At 38.4% G+C, this 12926-nt stretch overlaps 1 protein-coding gene across 2 annotated transcripts; it reads right to left on the bottom strand.

Moving 5' to 3' along the window:
- Positions 1-353: 353 nt before the first annotated feature.
- On the bottom strand, positions 354-12920 carry RPP40 (ribonuclease P/MRP subunit p40). Of its 2 annotated transcripts, XM_008643450.2 has the most exons (7): positions 10956-12920; positions 9644-9712; positions 7529-7624; positions 6258-6383; positions 2762-2960; positions 1725-1859; positions 354-926 (listed from the first exon to the last, which is right to left on the bottom strand). In XM_008643450.2, the coding sequence occupies exons 1-7, from the start codon at positions 11071-11073 to the stop codon at positions 728-730; spliced, it is 942 nt and encodes a 313-aa protein (XP_008641672.1). In that variant the 5' UTR covers positions 11074-12920; the 3' UTR covers positions 354-727. The 2 variants fall into 2 exon arrangements, with proteins under 2 accessions (XP_008641672.1, XP_017602416.1); XM_017746927.1 differs by lacking the exon at positions 6258-6383.
- Positions 12921-12926: the final 6 nt, after the last annotated feature.

The raw sequence follows: 12926 nt of genomic DNA, 5'->3' as shown, positions 1-12926 counted from the left end.
AGTGAGACTCAGCTCCATGAGTCGCTCTGTAAGCAAGAACCACACACTGCTTTTGAAAGTAGAGATTGTGTGTGTGTTTGTGTGAGTATGTGTGTGTAGGTCAATTAAGAAAGCAAGCATCAGACTTCTGCATCACTGTCAGAAATATACCTCTGACAACCAACTGTGATCTGCAAAATCAGATCTGCAGGTCAGTAAGCCTTCACTTTTTCCATGTTTAATGGCTGCTCCTTGCATGGCCACACACCTTCTCCTCACCTTTATTCTCCTAGCCCCTACCAAATCAGGGAGGACCCATCTTCCCCTTGGGATTTTTTGCTAGCATGTAGGCTGAAATATCTTAAACAGGGATATGAAGGTTTTGCAAATCTTTAATGTAAAGAAATAAAACACTTAATCCCCAAGTGAGCTTTCCTGTCAAATATTTTAGCCAGCAATCTGTAAAGCTAACTTTCAAATTCTGAATTTTCTCCTGGAAAAGAGGACTACCTACAGCAAATTCCTGAGAAAAACTCTCAAAAACTTAACTTTTCCTAGAATTTTGAAGTTTTTCAGAAGGCATTGTATGACAGTGAAGAAACAAAAATCCATTCCTTCCATTGTCTAAAAATAACAAAAGCATGTATAGACTCTTAGTACTTAATCTGTTACATAACTACTTGTATAAAAAATATTTTATTAGTTTTCTGTCAGTAACAATTAGAGAACTTCTTCTATGGATGTAGCTTTATGGAGGACAATCATCATGAGCTCCTACAGCCATCTGAAGCCAGTAGTCCAGATTTCTAAAAATGACAAAGTTGTACAAGTTCTCTCCTCCTTTGTGGAAACCATGTTCATTTTCTCTCCAGGAAACAGGGCTGTCTGCAAAGCCATGCACCGTTAAGGTCAGCCAATATGCCAGTTTTGGTTCACCAAAATAGCAACTGCAAGCAAGAAGACAAAATAATCAGTGATTATAATGGAATAGGCAGCACATTCAAGTCTACAGTATAAAGTAAAACAATCAAAGACACACTTTAGTGAAAATTCATTAACAGTTAAAGAACCCTGTTTAGTCCATAATAAATAAACTCAAAAGAAAATATTCGATCAGAATACATTGGGGAACAAAGTAAGATTGACTATCTATTATTCCTACTATAGTAGGAATCATCCTATTATAGTTTTATACATGGCAAACCTGCAAGTTGTAGCAATTAGAAAAAGTTCTAAGTTGTAAAGTAGCAGTTCAGACTTTCCTAGAGCATGCACTGTCTTTCAGAAAATTGGACATTTAATGAGAACAATTGCTATCAGGGAAGAAAAAAGACAATGGAGGAAGTAACATAGTTGGGCTATGCTTGACACAAATACTTTTACCACCAGAGAGGAAATAGATTATGAATAATCAAAGCCAGACATTATCCACTCCACATTTTAAAAGTGCAGGAGTACAGTACAGACAGTTTCTTAGAAATTCAGATAAAAACCAAATTCATGACTAGAATACAGGGCAGGCTTTTTCAAATTTGAGGCAGCCAAAATTGTTTATTACTTTCTTTTTATACTGATGTCAAGCTTCCAGCTCATTTCCTAACTAAAAAAAAAAGTCTTCATTTATATATTTCGCTATTTACCTCCAACTTTTGTATTTACCATACAAAAGTATTTAAAACTGATTTCATATATTAAGAAGTGTTTGAGTAGAAGTGTTTTAGTAATGTGCTCCTGTCAGCCCTTACCACAGCTGCTCCAATAACTGAATAATCTTCTCAGGAATTATAAAGCCTGTGATTGTGCACAAAAAAGCCTTTTCCACCACTGTGTTGGGCTCAGGGCAGCAATAAGTTGATAAGAAACTGGAGGATTTGTTGTCTCTGGAAGAAAAAAAGAAACAGTAAAGCAACTGAAATAAATACGCTTTAAATATTCTATAGGATGTCTTACTAATCAGAACTTGTACCAAACAAGTAGGACCTATGCATATAATCTAAATTAATACCAAAGTAACTAATGACCAAGAAATCAATACAAAAGATCTCATGGTGCTGTGGGTTAACCCTGTAATCACCTAAACACCACACAGCTGCTCGCTCACTCACTCCCACCTAGAACTGAAAGGGTAATGGGAGAAAATGCATGGGTTGAGATAAAGACAATTTAATAAGCAGAGGAAAAGTTCCACATGAAAGTAAAGCACACAAAGGAATTAATTTACTACTTCCCATGGGCAGGCAGATGTGTAGCCATCTCCAGGAAGGCAGGGCTTCTTACTGACTTGGGAAGACAAACACTGGAACTCTGAACATTTCCCTCCCACCCACTCTTGCCCCAGCTTTTATTACTGAGCATGACACCATATCCCATGGTGTGAGATATCCCTCTGCTCAGCTGGGGTCTGCTGTCCTAGCTGGATTGCCTTCCAGCCTCCTCACTGGCAGGGCTGAATGAGACACAGAAAAAGGCCCTGAGACTGTGCAAGCCCTGCCCATCAATAGCTAAAACACCCCCTGTTATCAACATTCTTGGTCACAAATCCAAAGCACAGCACCACACCAGTTACTACAAAGAAAATTAACTCTATGTCAGCCCAAACCAGTACATATCTAAAAACACAGATAAAGTCATTCAAGACTTAAAACAAACATTTAACGGCATAACAGACTTCCCACTTACAAAACAGTGTCTGTCTTATTTATTGTTTAACTATTTCTTAAAATAAATTGTGGCTTTCCTTACTTAAAACATTTTTAAGGATCAAACAAATTCAAATACTTACAAGCTAACTTGATTCAAGACAGCACCCAGCCATTCAAAGAGTTCCTCTGTACTGCAGGACTCCTCTGCCTTTCCTTGTAGTTCATTACTTTGTAACACTGGACACTGCAAGTCCCTTAAGGTGCTGAATGTTATTTTTGGCTTCAGGGCCTGTATTTGGTTTTTTGAAAAGTATGACATCAATGTTGATCCCTCTGCACCTTAACAACACAGTACCACAAACAGCTGTTATGAAACTACCAAACAGAAGAAGCAGTGAATACATGAAACATTGTACATAAATACAAAAAAATGCAGCATGAAACTGCTTAGATGCTTTTAGTCTATGGCACAAGCCTTACAATCTTCAGCTTCCTCATCTTCTTGGAAATAAAAGTTAGTGCAAAATTCAGTAACTTAGTACAGCTCAGTAAATTTGCTATCTAACTACAAAGTATAGATTTGACAATAGAAAATTCAAGCCGAATTAACCGGGTAAGTAATAAAATGAGCTTGTTAAAAAGAGGAACTCAGAGTGTTCCTGAAAAGGAACAGAAAAAATGGAGCAGGAACATCATCTCAGAACAGAGTTTTCCCTAAATAATGGAAAAGTGAGCATGTGATTACAGGTTTAAGAACAGATTTATCAATGATGTCAAGAGGAATTCTAGGATAATATGGAGCACAAGGACTGAAGAGAGAAGGAAGGGAAGAGGGTAAAGAAATCCAAATATATCACAAATGTCATTTGCTAGAAGAATAAACACCCACTCCTCTCCAACCCCCCTAATAAATCTTCAAATGCAGTATGGCTGTAAGAGTTAAATGTACATGGACTTGTGGGAAAGTACTAGTAAGAGATCCAAAACAGCAGGAAAAATTCTAAAATCCTAACCTAGACGAAAAAACTAACCTAAGCAGGCATATTTTAAATGCAGAGATATTAACCTACTTGCTTTTGAAACAGGAAGGTAATTGACATGGAATCAATTCTCCTAAATTTCAAATTCCAGATAATGTGTGCTATTTTCATAAAATAACAATGGGTGTCTAGGAGACCAAGAAATAATACCTTACTCATGAAAAGTCTGAAGTGCAGAGCAACATTTAAATACCACAGAAAAGGCATATAATAAGAGCAGAAATTCAAGAACAGGGTAGAATTCACTGTGGAATATTATATCTAAAGTTGCTATCAGAAAATAAGAAGTGCCTAATGTCTATCAGCCATATTTATGTCATCAAGAACAATAATTTGGGGGAGTAGAAAAAGGAGGGTTAAGGACATCTTTTTTAGTCATTCTTCAAAAAAAGGCCGTCCCAAAGGGCACAGTGACAAAGACAGGCAGTCACTGGATTCTTTTTAATTTAGTGTTTTTAATATAGATACACTTAAGTCTGAAGAGTGCCAGGAGAGATGATCTTCCTTACTTTCTATTGGCATTTGTTAGACTAACAGGTTCAGAGAATGTAGAATAGTGACCTAGAATTCCTAGTATAATATAGAAAACCATACATTTTACATGTCTGCTGCGAGAGCCTCAGCTATAGCCCTAAATGTAGGAAATCTCAAAGACTTCAGTCAAGACCCTAAGAGAACAATTCCTCTAGCTACAGCATAGCTTTCCATGTTAACAGCAACCAGGCGTATCACCAAAGCTTTTCAGAGGCCACTGAATTTCATCCAACAAACACATAAAATTGTGATAGAAATTACAGCAATAGAAAAAAAGATTGCATTGTCTTTGTCATTAAAGACATGAGACACTTCATATTTCCTTTTTCTGTTCTTCTTGGTGCCAAAACCACAATGTGGGAAACTTGGGTATAAAAACCACAAATCCCGCAGCGCTGGCCATAGCAAGAAACACTAGTTATCAGCAGGAAGGCAGAAAGCAGGATGGGCACAGAGGACACAGATTCTCTTGACAAAACACAGCCCACTTTTCCCCTTCCAGCAGAATCTACACAATGTCTCATATCTATGAATAAAAACCTATAAAAGTTTTATTTTTGTCAGTACTAAGGAACTAATAGTCTTTTGTGTGTTAAGAGCACAAGATTCTAGCACAGAAAGGCATTCAGATTTAACTCCATATTCAGGAAATGATTGACCTGACCTGTTTTTGGGATGTAAGAAAGTGAGGGGAAAAAATGCTCTTCTTCCTGAATGCTGTTAACATGGGTAGCAGCAAACATAAGAAAAATAGTGGCCCTAGAGGCGTTTTGCTCTCGGCCCAGCATCAATAAATCCAAGCAAGCTGAGCGTGAAGATCTGCCACCTCAGTTGGATTTATGTCACCATTTATGGTAGCAACAGCCTTCACTGTGACTCTTTCCTGAAGATTACAAGGACGGGAATTGCAAGCCTTTAAACAATTTCTGTATGACAAACAAGGGAGTATCCTTGTCATATGATTAGTACTTAGAAAGGGGGAGGGGAAACATGAATGACTAAAGTGAAACATGGGACACTCCTAAAGGAGCTTGTAAGCAGCTTCCATTTCTCACATCAGTTAACTCCTCAGATTTGGTCTTGAAGAGCCAGGAAAATGGAACAATATAAAGAGGAGATGGGAAAGCATTCTCAGGGACCTTTCTAATATCCCTTCTCCCTAGTGTGGAGACTCAAAGCAGAACAACACCGAAAGCTAGACGTCTGTGATGAAGAAAGCCATGTTTTTCAGTACAGACACTTGCCGTTTTCATCAATTCTATGCAAATGCTACATATCCCTACATACAGCCTGTTCTGAGGTAATACAAACAGCTGGAGACTGAAAAATTACCCTCAGAGGAGGAACAATACTTGAGTCCCAGAAGAAAAAATATTGTAATTAGAAAACAGTAGATAAACAAATACTAGAAGATGATTTGAAATAAGGATTTCTTATAGCAACCTCTTACTTGGCTCCAACCTCAAACAAGTGCTTGAGAATAAAGTGATCAAACAGCACACTGTGTATCAGTGCACATGGCACACGATGGAAACAGGGACTCTGTACAGGTCCTGTAACTACTGAGGAAATCAGAGTTCCCCATACTAAGTATGTAACCAGATACATATGTGTATTAATAAAAAAAAAAGTGTATTGATAATTGCTATGTATGTCACAAATTTATAAAGAAGAGAACCAGATACATATGTGTATTAATAAAAAAAAAAAGTGTATTGATAATCGCTGTGTATGTCACAAATTTATAAAGAAGAAGCAGCACCATCAAATAGGCAAAGTTTTGCCAGAAAGCCTGGGCAAGATAGCGAAAGGAAATGAACCAACTAATATATCTCCCATGAATCACTGTTGTGTTCCTGAACAGAGATGTTCTGTGCACAGGAAGTAACACCCTCCCCACCCCAAACAAATAAACACATCAAAGTCCCAGCCATACACATTTTAATCTAACTTTTCCCTCCACTGAAAATGCATTTGGACAATCACTAGAAAAGAACAGTAAACTAAAAATCTTTGGACTTCATGTCAGTGGCATTTTAGTTTTACATTTAGTTCTTATTACCTGTATTATCCCAAGCCAGTAGGAAGTCAAATTCTAGCGGTTTCTTTTCTTTCAAGGCCCAAAGCACTCTGTTATGTTTCTTGCTCTCAGGGTAAAAGCCAGCATCAGTCAAGTCAATAGTGATAACTGCAGAAAATGCACAATAGCTATTGGTACTCAACTGAAATAAATTTTGTTATTAAATTAGAAGAGAACAAAGAAACCAAAGAACATTCAACTTCCTTTTAACATATACAGATTTTTTCAAATTATTTGATTATGCAAATATGACTCCTCATTGTGTAAATAAATATTCACCTCCTGCTGTCCTTATTTTGATTAATCTGGAACTGCCTCCTACTGACTAAAGGGACAGATTTTTTTTGAAATGGCGCTGACAGAAGTCCCCAAACTGTGCCTTAAAAATATCCTGATAATTAGGTGAGCTATTAGCAGTAAAAAAAAAAAAAAAAAAGCTAGAATTTCTAACAACAAAAGTTATGTATACAGTGATGACACTTTTTCAACAGGTTGGTTTTCTCCTAGGTGAATTGATAAGTTATATTTATTTTTCAAATGGAAGTTTCATGATACATTTTGACAATCAGAATGGTAAAAATGATGTCCCATTTTGCCAAAATACTTACTAGAGATAACAAATTTCCCCTCCTGAAGTTTTTATGTAACCATACCTATCAGCTGCTGCAAGTTCCAATACATTTCAAATGGCATAGTGTTCGTGTTTAGGTTTTTTTATTTACTAAAAAGACAAATCAACAAAAATCACACTCAAGATATCTCCCCTGCAGCTGTTAAAAAATTATGTTTTCCAAGTACTTGGTATATGGAGATCACCATTTTGAATGTGTGAAACATGGGACAATTCTCCCTTTCAAGCAAGCAGTCTTGGGTGAGGCTCTTCACTGATTTTGTATAGTGCACAGACTTTAAACACCTTCTTAATCAGTTTAAAATTTTCTGACTTAAATCAGTAGGTACAGACATTATGCAGGGTATAAAAAAATTCTTGAGTCCTACATCACTCCAGTACAAACAACACAATGAGAACCCCTGAAATGAAAAATTTTATAGAGTACTGAAAAGATGATGTATTTGTGTCCTTACAGCTGCTTTACTACTTGGAGAAAAAGTACTTTCTCTCTTCAGGCAGTCCTTGTATTTTCATCTGGAAAAATATAACCCAGACAATAACTAATTTTAGTGAAAGGGAAGTTTCAACATCCTAACAAGGTGCTTCTTAAATAAGCCCTGTTAATATAAATCATACTTACTATATCTCATTACTTTTTTGCCTGAATACCGAGAAGGGCGACCCTGCAGTCCAAGTTCCTCATAAGTATCCTTATCAACTGACAAAATTAGTTTACCTATAAACAAAACAAATTTTAGTAGAAATAATCTTCTACTTGATTCCCTTTGAAGTCTTCAGAGAACCATATACCTTTTACAACGTTAGCTTTGGATCAATGGTATTACTAATGTAATGCAGACTCCTTAGTTCCAGTTAAATGGATTACCAGATTAATCCTTAGAAAAAAAAAGGTTATAACCCAATTATTCTTTTTTTATCAAAGAGGTCTCTTTCTTACTCTCTAGAGTAAGAAAAGCGTAATATTATTCCTGAGATAATCATAGCTTTTTTACTGTACTACTCAGTTCATTGTCTCCATCTTTCCTCCACTCATGCCCTAGCACTTGCTGTGTCATTAGCTGAGCACTACATTACACAAGGGTCTGATTTAGTAAACATTCATGCTCAACATGCACTGCTCAACTAAATAAACAAAAGCAGTTCCTCCAGGTCCAGTGGGACTACTCACACTGAGTAAACTATGCTTGTTAGCAATGAGCTGATACGTGCTGGAACAACTCTGCTTCTGTGCTCATAAACCAGATCTGGCTGCTGCTGCTTGGTACAGAGCTTCACACAACAGCTCTCCACCACAGTTTCTGGGTTCTACTGCACAAGTACAGAACACAAACAAATAAGGCTGCAGAGGAAGAGTTCAGACAGTGACATCACCAGGAAGTGTAACACTGTCTCTGCAATAATTGTGCACAGCTTGTAACACCTGTATCACACAAACTCCATTGCTATCAAGTATCCATTTTGCCAGGACTGTGCTAACAGACAGAGAAAAGAATTCTCCTAAACAATCTGAATTTATTCATGCCCTCATGGGCACCTGTCATATTACAGCTTCTTAGGCTAGACAGCAGACAGACCACTTTGTATTTCTATTATACAGTGTTAAACAGAAATAAGACAATGTAATTGAAGCTCAAAATAGCTTCATTTTCTCACCTCAGCTGTGGGACGTTTTATGGTCTTGTCATAAAACTGTGATGCAATTTAAACAGACTTTTAACACGTTACATAGTTCTCAGGGAATCACAGAATCCTCACAGAATCATCAAATTAGTTGGGTTGAAAAGGGTATTAAAGATCATCCAGTTCTAACCAACCTTCCATGGGCAAGAACACCTTCCACTAGACCAGGTTGCTCAAAGTGCCATCCAGCCTGGCCTTGAACACTTCCAGGGATGGGGCATCCACAATTTCTCTAAGCAGCCTGTTCCAGGGCCTCACCACCCTCACAGTAAAGACTTTTTCCCTAACATCCAATCTAAACCTACTCTCTTCCAGTTTGAATCCATTCCCCCACGTCCTATTACTACATGATCTTTTAAAAATTTCCTCTATGGTACTTTTTCAGGCCCCTTTAGGTACAGGAAGGTGCTCTGATTTTACCCAGAGCCTTCTCTTCTCCAGGCTCAACAACCCCAGCTCTCTCAGCCTGTCTTCATAGGAGAGGTGATCAGACCTGTGAGCATCTTTGTGGCCACCTCTGGACTTGTTCCAGTAGGTCCATGTCCTTCCTGTGCTGGGGACCCAGAGTTGAATGAAGTACCCAAGCTGGGATCTCATGAGAATAAATACTTCATATTTTAAAACCGTTCCTAAGCAGTGCTGATAACTTTCTTTTTTGGTACAAATTCTGTCTTAAATATCAGTAGGAAACAAGAAGTTGGAATGCAGTGTTTTCACAAAAATAATCCCCTGTAGCAATTGCAATTATGGTTGAAGCACTGACAATCTGACTATACATAAGCAAAGCTGATTTTTATTGTTTTTTAATTTCTTTTAGATGAAGTATATAATTCAACAGCATGAATAAGAAAAGAGGTAAAATTAGTATTTTTTACAATTCACACAAATTTCTAACAAAGTTGGCAAGTACAGTAAGCATTATTTTCCAGTTTACATCATTCCAAAAAAAAACCCCAAAAACCCCCCAAAACAAAACAGAACAAAAAAACCCAAACCAAACCAACCCAGGCCACAATCGACACGTATTACTGAAATCAAAACAAATCCCCCATACCATTTGGTAGCAGAGCTGCAGTATTATCTTGATCAATTTTTGTCTTATAGGTAAGTGCATAGCATGAACCTTTAACAGTAAAGCAGAAAAACATGAGATTACACAGTCTGTAAAGGCAGACATGACAATAAAAACAGCTCACTTCAAGATAACCAAACATGCCAAATACCATCTGAATCACTAGTGTTTTTATCAACTAACTTTCTTCCACCTTCTCAAGCAAAATGGCATTGTTATTATTTATATAAACCCTGTTCTGGCAATATTTTAAAGGACCTGTACTAGGAATAATGTTAACAATACACCCCAATATGAAAACATTTTCTTTCCTTCCACCTGTGACTCTCCCCAGCCAGCAAATGGAAGACCCAATTTTTTCCCCAGACATATTTCTATTACCAGTCCACACAAAGACATGGTGGAAGATGCTCACATTACTAAATAATTTTGTCGCATTATCTGCCACTAATCAATTTTGGTTTTTAAAATACAAGTGTCAGATCCTGTGCACTCTGTGTACAAATGCTGTATTGCTTACACAACACTACTGGCATAAAAAACATTCATGAGATTAAAGGAAATAAGAAAAGAGTCCCACATTTAGCAAGTAATGGATCTCTTATTCTCCTGTTTCATTGATATGTTCTCTGCTCCCCTCTCTTTTCCTGTAAATTTTTTTTGTCTCTCTGGCTATCAGCTGAAGGGTACGAGAGCTATCATAAGCCAAAGGAGTGGGCCCTGCGAGGTGAAAACAGCATGCTCTGACTATGCAACAGCAAGTTGGCTGGGCAGAGGCTGCATCTTCCTTTGCATCCTCTTTGCTCTTACTGGCTAAGGATGAGCTGTCACAGCTCCATTAGTGAAATATCAAAAATAAGGAAGCACATTTTTCTCTTGCCTGCTGTGGAACATGGCTCAACACAGCTCTGTGTTGAAGTATGAAGGAACGATAAAGGGAGAAGGAAGATTTCTACAAGAATCTGCATAAAGGTGAGGTGTAGAAGAAACAGGTGTGAGGATACATGGAAGCCCTCTTGATAGCTGGCTTTCGGAATTGAGATGGAATAGGGGGAAATTTATAAGGAACAGTCACAGGAATTTTGGAACCAGTGGGTGTAAACAAATGTTGTCATACATGACAAAGCAGAAAAAAGCATATAAAAAACCTCATGCAGAACTTGCTTAGTGTTTTTCCTTCCCTTCCTCTAAAATACTTTTCAGAATAAATAATAATAAGACTATTAAAAATTTTACCGTGCTATAAAAAAAGTACATTACTATTGCATTTGTTCTGTTCTGATTTCCTCCTTACCTTTCTTCACGAAAGCCTCAATGAATTCATGAGCAACCAATTCATGAACGGGTAAATTCCTCACCAGATAGTACTCTCCAATATCTGCCATTGTGCTTTTCAGCACTTCAGGTAGCATGCCACATTCCGGGATCAAAAAAGACACCTATTAGGAACATATTTGTAATGTAAATCCTATCCTAAAACCTGTTCTGAAAAAACACTCAACCAAATAAAACAACAAGAAATACAAAAGAAAACCTCTATTTTCCAAAGACATCAGTATATTGTATCAAAATGAGATGGAAAAAGAGTAATATCAGGCTATTGTCTTAAAAATGTATCAATTTTCATAGTCTCTAGGTACACCAAGTACATTATTTGGGGTCTTTTTTCGCTTTTTTTGCTATACAATAGCATTTGATGTATTACAGAGAGATGTGATCTTACACAGCATGAGTTAACAGAAGATTTGTTTCACATCATTATATATTTAGCTTGATGTTGCATGGGACACCTCCTTCAGCCCTTGCTGGAGTACTTGTTGAAGCAGTTGTAACTAAAAATGTAGGCTAAGCATTTCTGTAATCCTAGTGGAAAAGCAAAGACCAAAGTAGAATCTTTAATCTACCTTTTGCTTAAAATCTTTCCTGTACGTTTTCCATAGATCAAGAGAACCCTGAACTCTGGCAGACCAGGGAAAACAAGGTAGTACACGGCAAGTAATACATGGGCAAGTAAGCATCCCAGGCAGCACAGAGCTCCATCCCCTTGCTCCTCCCTCCATCCCTCAAATAACTTCTTTCCCAGAGCTCTTGGAGAACAGGTGCGTATTCAAGGAATACGTATTCAAGAGAAGTAAGGACTGACAAACAAACAAGCTGCCTGCCACACCAGTAGAAAGCTTTCTGATTAGCTGCTAAAAATTGTCTCAGAAGTCAGAAATAGTTAACAGCCCAGAGAGTTACAGGGAGTGAGAAGGGGGTTATGAAACAAGGTCCTGTCTGATTGTTGCAAAATGTGCGATACCTAAAAATTTTCTTAAGGAAGGAGGTTCTTTGATGTTTGGTCTTTGTACACTTTCAAGCCTAATCAACAAGAAGGGATATTTAATCCATGAAACAAGAGCACAGCTAACAAGCCCTAAGTGAAGTCCAGGTGTCTTAAAGTTTAGGGCTGGACATGCTTCAGTAATCTCAGACCCAGGGCGAGGTTAACAAAGCTTGGGGAGAAGGATGTACCACTGACAGTGAGGGGAAAGAATGCAAAATTTATGGGCCAAAAAGACATTTGGCAGAACTCCCAAGATAAGTAAGAAACTTAATAAACCTAGCAACTGTGCTGAATCAGCTCTGACTGGATAAAAGGGAATTCCGGGAGGTGGAGATCACGGCCTCCGACCCAGAGACCCCCTGGCTCCAAAAGAGAGAAAGACTGAGCAAGCGTATTAATTAGTATGAGAGACTCATTAACCAACAGAAGATAGAATACTAATTAATAAGAGAACAATGTAACTTGTAGGCAATGAACACGAATTCCTTTGTTTGCTGAAATGCATAAACAGCGTCAAGTTTTGATAGGTGGTGTGCTGGATTTGTGGAAACCTCCGCCTTGCGCCCTGCGCGGAATAAGCAATGTCTCCTTTCTGAACGGGACCCTGCGCCTGTGTTCAGAGAGCTCCTAAAATCGGCACCATCACCTTTCCCACTGGCTCACCCCTCTGCTCCTCCTACCCGCCCGCTCTTTCACTCCTGGAGGAAGGAGAGAGTTTGGGGGATTTTCCCACGCTGCGCGAGACCACAAGCACAAGGGGGGCTAATTTGCTTTTATTTCCCCTCCCCAAAAATGAGGCGCGCTCTGGCAAGGACGGAGGAGCCCCCCAGAACACAAGAGCCCGGCGCGAGTGGGGCACCGGCTGCGCGTCCCTGGAGCGGCTGACGGGCAGAACCCCCGGGGACGGGCGGCATGGGATCCTCAGGCAGCTCCTTCCCT

The sequence above is a fragment of the Corvus brachyrhynchos genome, unplaced genomic scaffold, assembly GCF_000691975.1.
Source record: "Corvus brachyrhynchos isolate BGI_N302 unplaced genomic scaffold, ASM69197v1 scaffold100, whole genome shotgun sequence".
Lineage (NCBI taxonomy): Eukaryota > Metazoa > Chordata > Aves > Passeriformes > Corvidae > Corvus > Corvus brachyrhynchos.
The sequence above is the reverse complement of the archived record's forward strand: the minus strand, read 5'-3'. Positions and strand labels throughout refer to the sequence as shown.

Excerpts from the sequence above, each read along its gene's own strand:
- RPP40 (XM_008643450.2), bottom strand. The coding sequence starts at position 11,073 with ATGCTACCTGAAGTGCTGAAAAGCACAATGGCAGATATTGGAGAGTAC. Across the intron at positions 6,384-7,528 it reads CAAAAAAGTAATGAGATATA|TTATCACTATTGACTTGACT; the intron begins GTAAGTATGATT and ends CATTTTCTGCAG. Across the intron at positions 927-1,724 it reads CAGTTATTGGAGCAGCTGTG|TTGCTATTTTGGTGAACCAA; the intron begins GTAAGGGCTGAC and ends TCTTGCTTGCAG.